Here is an 8,620-nt window from a genome sequence, read left to right as displayed (position 1 = left end):
CTCGGTACTTTATTTTCCTGACCTTTTAGCCTTTGAAAAACAAATGATCTGATCATTAGATGGTCATGAAGGGGCTTAAAATGCCCTCTATAGGGCTTCAATCAGTAGAGGAGAACGCCCTTTAAGTCTCAGGAGCACAAAATTATAAGCATTTGCATTGAAATTCGAACAAATATGAATAAATATTGTGTTGCTTTGCTAGAATAAATTATGCTAATAAGCTGAAAATATTACACATATATACTCTCAGCTCGTTATTTTGGGTGTTATCGTTATGACACATTTTTATTGTTGTTGTTGTTCAGTGTGAAAGTTGTGAAATTTTAAAATGGGACAGACAGTTAAACTGTAAACTGATCTCCTATAGCATATAGATAGGTTTGAGACTGTAAAATAAAAGAACAACCATTACCCCTATATGCGCCCTGATATATAGTTCTGCTTAACCAAAGCCTACAATTAGAGGTCAAAATGATCCACAGTCAATCTCTATATTATCCCTCTCTCAACCCCGACCCCGCCCACTCTGCCCGAACCAACCAAAAGCCCGCTTCACCCCTACCCATCCCAACCTTTCGAAATCTCCTTCCGCCTCACTACATGTATTATAGGAAGTTCCGTGCAAACGATGAACACTCAATTAAACATGATATAGTTATGAAATTTAGTCAAGCCTAATTATGCAAGAACGGGCGGATACAAAACTTCGCCAATTGCAATCATTATCAAGGGAGATGTGGGGTAGGGGGGCCGGGGGTGGTTGGGTGATGAACTAGGTCTTAAAGTGTCTCCTCGGGTAAAACTAGCAGCTTTTCGCGACCGAAAGGATATCGGCGCTGTCGACTTTGCAATCTGGCGGCGCCCTGTTTCCGAGCCAGTAAGCTGGTATCACAATCCGCCCCTGAGCAAAGTAAGAACATTTTACCCAAGATTTTGCTGAAACATGACATACTAGTGACAGACTTTTAGTAGACGGTATATTCGAAAAGTTTGATCAGGAAATATTGTTTATACAATGAAAGTTATTTAGCATCATGCATGATCTCTTCTCAGTGGAATGACAAGAAGAAAAAAATCTAAGGACTGTATACGTCTGACTGCATAAGGGGATACACAGTTATATATATATATATATATGTGTTCCATGGACCGGCAAAGGGATATATGCAGCCATGTGGTGATCCAGAAGATGAAACCAGAGGAACTGCAGCATTTACAGATGTTCCTTATATTTACACCTTACTACCAGTCCTTAGCACAAGTGAATAACAAAGGAAGAAATGGGATTTTATTGACGATTGAGTATAAAGCCCTGCTTCTACACATCTGATCCTTGATGGGTCACTACAACTGCCTGCAAACTTTACAGTGGGGTAAAATTGTTGAAAACTTTCCAGAAATGGTCTCAGGAACCTTAATATGGAACGGTTGGGTGTAGGCTCATATTTCATGAATAGTACAGGTACATTATGGGTAATTATGTATGCATTAAACCTGCCCTATGTAGTTTAATTGAAACACATCAAAACAAGCTATATAAGGGGGTCGGCATAGGGTTTTCGTGGAAGGAGGGGGGGGGGGGGGTTGGGGGATGCAGAAGGGTAGGTCTACAGGTGTTTCGAATTGAGATGAGATGCATAGCTCATAACATACTTCTACACAGCCCCCCCCCCCTCACCCCAGTTAATGACTAATGGTTATAATGACTGATGGTTAGAAGTGTAAACAACTGTTCCTATGTTTGACTACTAAAAGTATACCTTGTAAAAGATGCTTCAAATTGCAGATTTACAAAACGTGGACGAAATTATTGGGGAAACCTTAAGTAGAGTCTAGTCTGGTTAGTCAAGTCAATCATTAAGCATATGATTGTGTGTTTAGTATTATCTGTTTGTAAGGCCTTCTCAGTATCAGCAGCTGGTCATTAATGTAACGCATGTTAAGGAATTAGAACACACATCCGTTGTAACTGACTAACTGGTACTCACAAGTTCATCACGCTTAAGTCATAAAGACATAAGAATCGGCTGCAATTGGATAATTGCAATGTACGTTTACCTACAAGTACACCTGTCCATATTCTCGTTTGATTATACTTCCTAAAGCTTCGATTGTGTAAATACTGCAGGAGTAGAGAAATCAGGAATATCAAATATTTAATAAAGCCTCATGCCCTGTAATTAGATAACATTATAGATCTTAAAAAGATAAAAAATGACATTATATAGTTTTATAAAAATTAATTAACGAACGAATTATTGAAAAGATAGGTTATCAACTAACCTGGACACACCTGTTCCATATTTTAACAGCTAATTATTAAAGAGAGAGAGAGAGAGAGGTGGAGAGAGAGTACAATATCATCTGTAAATATGAATTTCATGTCATGTGAATATTGGACTATACTGATAAATGTATTGGAAAATACTGAATTTTCGAAACTTCTAAAATCCCTTTTACATTTCCTGTTATCTAAAGCCTAGGTTTTGCAGCAAGCAGGCTACGTGGCGGAGGTTATCACTGAAAAATCGATCGAATATCACGTGATTGTTTACAGAGTAAGACTATATATACGTCAATTTATGATGTCAACATTAAAAATTCTCAACTCAAAGACTTGAATACAAAATTATTAATAGCACGCTCACACACGCACACACGTACACACACAAATATATATCTATATATCAATATATATATATCAATATATATCAATATATATATATATATTATATCTATATCAATATCTATATCTATCTATCTATCTATCTATCTATCTATCTATCTATCTATCTATCTATCTATCTATCTATCTATCTATCTATCTATCTATCTATCTATCTATCTATCTATCTATCTATCTATCTATCTATCTATCTATCTATCTATCTATCTATCTATCTATCTATCTATCTATCTATCTATCTATCTATCTATCTATCTATCTATCTATCTATCTATCTATCTATCTATCTATCTATCTATCTATCTATCTATCTATCTATCTATCTATCTATCTATCTATCTATCTATCTATCTATCTATCTATCTATCTATCTATCTATCTATCTATCTATCTATCTATCTATCTATCTATCTATCTATCTATCTATCTATCTATCTATCTATCTATCTATCTATCTATCTATCTATCTATCTATCTATCTATCTATCTATCTATCTATCTATCTATCTATCTATCTATCTATCTATCTATCTATCTATCTATCTATCTATCTATCTATCTATCTATCTATCTATCTATCTATCTATCTATCTATCTATCTATCTATCTATCTATCTATCTATCTATCTATCTATCTATCTATCTATCTATCTATCTATCTATCTATCTATCTATCTATCTATCTATCTATCTATCTATCTATCTATCTATCTATCTATCTATCTATCTATCTATCTATCTATCTATCTATCTATCTATCTATCTATCTATCTATCTATCTATCTATCTATCTATCTATCTATCTATCTATCTATCTATCTATCTATCTATCTATCTATCTATCTATCTATCTATCTATCTATCTATCTATCTATCTATCTATCTATCTATCTATCTATCTATCTATCTATCTATCTATCTATCTATCTATCTATCTATCTATCTATCTATCTATCTATCTATCTATCTATCTATCTATCTATCTATCTATCTATCTATCTATCTATCTATCTATCTATCTATCTATCTATCTATCTATCTATCTATCTATCTATCTATCTATCTATCTATCTATCTATCTATCTATCTATCTATCTATCTATCTATCTATCTATCTATCTATCTATCTATCTATCTATCTATCTATCTATCTATCTATCTATCTATCTATCTATCTATCTATCTATCTATCTATCTATCTATCTATCTATCTATCTATCTATCTATCTATCTATCTATCTATCTATCTATCTATCTATCTATCTATCTATCTATCTATCTATCTATCTATCTATCTATATATATATATATATATAATCTATATCACCAACAGAACTGTCATCACCTTTTTACAAATTTATAGGGAAAAGAAGAAGAAAACTAAAAACTTGTTTAAAACTCGATTATTTCATTAGTTAGCTGTCGTTCTCTCTAGAATCTTCATGTACTTGTTCATTAGGCTCAGTACGATTTGTTGTTTTATAAGAACAAGGACGAACAGTTGTTTAATTAAAGTACTGAATATTAACTAGGCTTTTCATCCAAACTTTATTTTAGAATAATTTTAAATTAAATGACATGTGATATGCAGAGTATTGAGATACAGTCTTTTCCGCCTTTACAGACTAAAAACAAATAAATTCAGATAACTAGAATCAATCAAAATGAGGGAAGTTTGTGCGTAAGTCATTGTATGCAAAATAAAATTTCGACTTGAAAATATACTTGTGAAAAGCGAATGCGAATTTAAACATTTAAGTAAAATCACAAATAGATATAAGGCATTGTTTTTTCATGTTAACGATAAAAAAAACAATAGTTGTAAAGGATGCTTAATTTATTGTTTAAAACATAACAAAATGTCTTCTTTGGAGAACACAAAACAATTACCAAGAAATCTCTTCCCTACATCCAACAAAACAGGAGAAACAATGTGACAGTTCCAAACCAGGTGATCTAAAGTTATCCATGAATTTTGAATAAAAAATTAAATAAAAAATAAGACATAGGTCGGTGATTCTCATAGTATATTAACGCAAATTGGTATATAGAATTCTGTAAAAACTGAAACTGAAAATAGTGTAAATAATCTTGGCATCGCTCACGGCATTTCTTAAATTAAGGGAGAGAGAGAGGGGGTGTTATAGAGTCTGAATAAGGTACGCACAAGTTATGACATAGCAAATGTTTTATATAATAGTAAGGTTCCTGCAAATTGTGGTAATATCTCTGCAGACCAGCTAAGTTGGGGGGGGGGGGAGAGGGGGGGGGGGTGAATATTTGAATAACTCCAGCACATGCGATCCTGATCCTGTGTACTAACTATAAACATGTTTCCTTGTTTTGATATTTTGACCAGGTGTCTTTTAAGGAGATTGGAGTCTTGAACCCATGGAGCGTTAATGTATCTGGGTTTTGTAGGATGCAATCTTGCTTCTTAAATGATACTTTAAATCCCTCAAAATGAATCGGATGGACCCCGATCTGTTCTGTAAGCATACCTTGGAAAGCGTCGTCGATTGGAATAAGGGGAGTACTAAAAGACTTCTTAAACAACTCCGGTAAGATATCATTGGATATAACATAAGAACCACCAGAGCAATACATCGGATAGAAATCTCCTGCAAAATAACTTTCATTGACGTAGTATCGACTCTTCGGATTCGCTATTCTTCTACTGCCGGCCATTTTGCTTCCAACAAAGAATCGAGACATTTTCTCTTTGCCAGCTTTATCGGAAGTTTCTAACAAAAATCGTATAACATTTCTCCAAGCTACGAACATGTCCTCGTCACCCTTGTAAAGATACGCCACATCAGAGCAGAATTCAGTGGTCCATTTTAAACCTAAGACAACCTTTAAGGTTAGATTTTTGAAAGATTCCTGAAAGTTACCTTGGACTATGTCTCCGTATTTCTGTGCCTCTTTAGCCACCAATTCTTGTATCATAGCTTCATTCTTTCCTTCGACTTTAGCAAGTATGAATACATAGCGAACGTTGCGACCCAAGAATAGATGCTGCGAGCCCCACGTTTCACGTATCGCATTTCGTTGTTCGAAGTTAGACACATGAGAACTTATCAATGAAACAACAAACACGTTGTAATTTTTGTCTTTTGCAGATGAACATAAAGTTTCGTTATTGTGAAGATATTGTAAAACTTGATCGAAATATCTTTTGTTGTTAGTTTTTTTCGGTACGACCACATCGATATCTGGAACTAAGCATTTTTTAAGCTGCGTTGTATTCACTAGGGCTTTCCAATGCTTTTCAGGATCACTGATGTAAGTAAAAGTTGACATGGAAAGTCGCACTCTACAAGTGTTTATGTTAGGTTTCAGAGCCTGCGATCCAAAGGAAGGGTCTAATTTGGTATTTATGTGAGTTTTACTTGCAAGAATTCCAAGAAAAACATCTGGGAATTCAATGAGAGTCTCGTTACGAGCAAAGAATAATACGTCTCTAACAGATGATGCAGACAATACAAAACCATTGTCTAAAGAACAAAAGTCTGGATATTGATCATCTTTGAATTCTTCACGACTAACGTAAAACGGACTTTGTTTATCCCTTACTGGTTTCATTCCTGACCTTAAGAAGCCACTCCATATTCTCTTGTCGTCATTGTATCTGTATGCCAAGTGCTTGTAAAGACGAGGGATGTTCACGTATGTGTCATCTGTACCAATATATACGTCTACGGCAGATGGACAAGATCTGATCACGGAATAAAGTGAAAACAAAACTTTGATACTTTCCATCTTCGGGTGATCTTCAAAGTTGCCAATAACAACATCTCCGAACTCCTTAGATTCGTGTATTGTAGTTTCATTGTCCACAATACCATTGGTATACTTTCCTCCCACAATAAACCATAGGATAACATTCTCTGTAGACACAAGGGTTGAATTTGCCCATGTTCTCCTTATTGCGTCTCGAATACTACGTCTCGAAGGATGAGATAATACACATAAAACCAATGTTGGCTTCTTGTCCCTGCAATCATCAAAGGGTTTTGTTGATCCGATTGTTTGAAAATACTTCTTAAACAAGTGATCGTTTTTGAATCTGTCGTTAGCCCAATCACGCCAAACTTCATCTCCATCTTGCCAAAATTTCCGGCTATAAATTTTTTGAAGATAGCGAGGCATCTTTTTGAACGTGGAAAAACTCTCATAATGATTCAGCAGCGTGAAAAGAGTAATTAGCTTAAGGCTAGCTAAAAACAGAATAGATGTAAAAAATAATCTACGAACAGAGACTCTCATGTTGGAAACATTGACTCATATAACAAAGCGAATATTATAATCTCTTCTAAATTGTTGTGTACTACTACTACTACTGCTACTGCTACTACTATTGACCCAATGGCAGATTCAAACTTTAGGTGAATCTCTGCAGAATTACGTTTGACTTTCACCTGCCATCAACTAACTTATGTTGGCTATATAGTAACACGTGTCAACAGTTGCTAGCAGTGCTTTATCAACCAATTAAAGTTTACAATGCTCTCCTACAGCAAACAAAATCATTACTGACTATTTCAGTTTATCCGTCGTGCAAAGAGGCGTCTTTCAAAATATATCGACACATATTGATATATATATATATATATATATATATATATATATATATATATATATATATATATACACATATATATATGTATATATATATATATATACATATATATATATATATATATATATATATTGATATATATTGATATATATATATATATATATATATATATATATATATATATATATATATATATATATATATTGATATGTATTTAATAATCGCCATGTCGACGATCAATGCTAGTTTGAGTTCTTCGCTAGGCCGAGGAAAGGCTTTGTCAAAGCAAGTACTGTCTAGGCATATTGAATCGATCGATCCGTTGTCAAAAATATTGAAGCCATTAACTTGATATAAACCAAGGAAAGACAGCAAATTATCTGCTGCATTGTACTGTAATACGGTATGAACGGTTACCAACGGAAGTCAAGGTAATAGGGAAAAGGGCACACAAGAGGATACTATAGCAAATTCCTTTTATTACGTAACGCGCTTACTAAAGAAACATATACATCATCAACTCCCCAGATCACTGATGCTATAAATTGTCATCGTTGCTAGTTGAAGGCAGCCTACGCTAAGTACAACTAAAATTACAAACTCACTACGAGTCGTCAAAGGAAGAGCGATGATAATTTCCCCGTAAATACTAGCTACACACACATATGTGTGTGTGTATATATATATATATATATATATATATATATATATATATATATATATATATATATATATATATATATATATATATATATTAATTCGGTTTGCTGCCATTATGCCCATTTTTTATGTTACTTTCAATTTCCCACATCAAATTTCCCACGAAGAACTAGATGTTTTGGTCATTTGAATCTTAATCTCTCTTAACACACATTTTCCAACAATGTTCCTCGATGCATGAAAACGGCTCTTCACTCCAATGCTCAAATGCCCCCCCCCCTCCCCCTCTAAATGCACATGTGGCCCTTTTAGTGATGTGAACTCCATTTGTCATCGACGAATTTCCAATACATTGTAAACCTGTCATTTGAGTTCATAAAAGTGCACTGTTTTCCCGTAAAGTTATGTTTTGCATAATTATCTAATCACCTCAATTGATGAATCTACCAGGACAAACGTCATTTCCAAAACCTCATTGGTGGTATAGTAATACCACCTGCACTGAAGGTCGTGTTTTTTTAACGGTCTATAACGCCGAGGTACCAACATCAACATTGCGCTTGAAGTCACTTTTTAAAAGTGGACATGTTAGCCTACGTGGGGCACGATGGACGCACAATATTAAACATATATATATATATATATATAGTCAACCAGCGCATCTTGTTTCGAATTGGAAAACAAAGGCAATT

General features: G+C 34.1%; 1 protein-coding gene across 1 annotated transcript; it reads right to left on the bottom strand.

Moving 5' to 3' along the window:
• Window positions 1-3,854: 3,854 nt before the first annotated feature.
• Window positions 3,855-7,218, bottom strand: LOC139967600 (uncharacterized). Its single transcript, XM_071971564.1, has one exon. The coding sequence runs from the start codon at window positions 6,953-6,955 to the stop codon at window positions 5,009-5,011; it is 1,947 nt and encodes a 648-aa protein (XP_071827665.1). The 5' UTR covers window positions 6,956-7,218; the 3' UTR covers window positions 3,855-5,008.
• Between the last annotated feature and the right edge of the window lie 1,402 nt (window positions 7,219-8,620).

Source organism: Apostichopus japonicus, chromosome 5 (genome assembly GCF_037975245.1).
Source record: "Apostichopus japonicus isolate 1M-3 chromosome 5, ASM3797524v1, whole genome shotgun sequence".
Lineage (NCBI taxonomy): Eukaryota > Metazoa > Echinodermata > Holothuroidea > Aspidochirotida > Stichopodidae > Apostichopus > Apostichopus japonicus.
Note: the sequence above shows the minus strand (reverse complement) of the source record. Positions and strands in the feature narration are given on the sequence as shown.

Coding starts and splice junctions, on each gene's coding strand:
- LOC139967600 (XM_071971564.1), bottom strand. CDS start 6,955: ATGAGAGTCTCTGTTCGTAGATTATTTTTTACATCTATTCTGTTTTTA.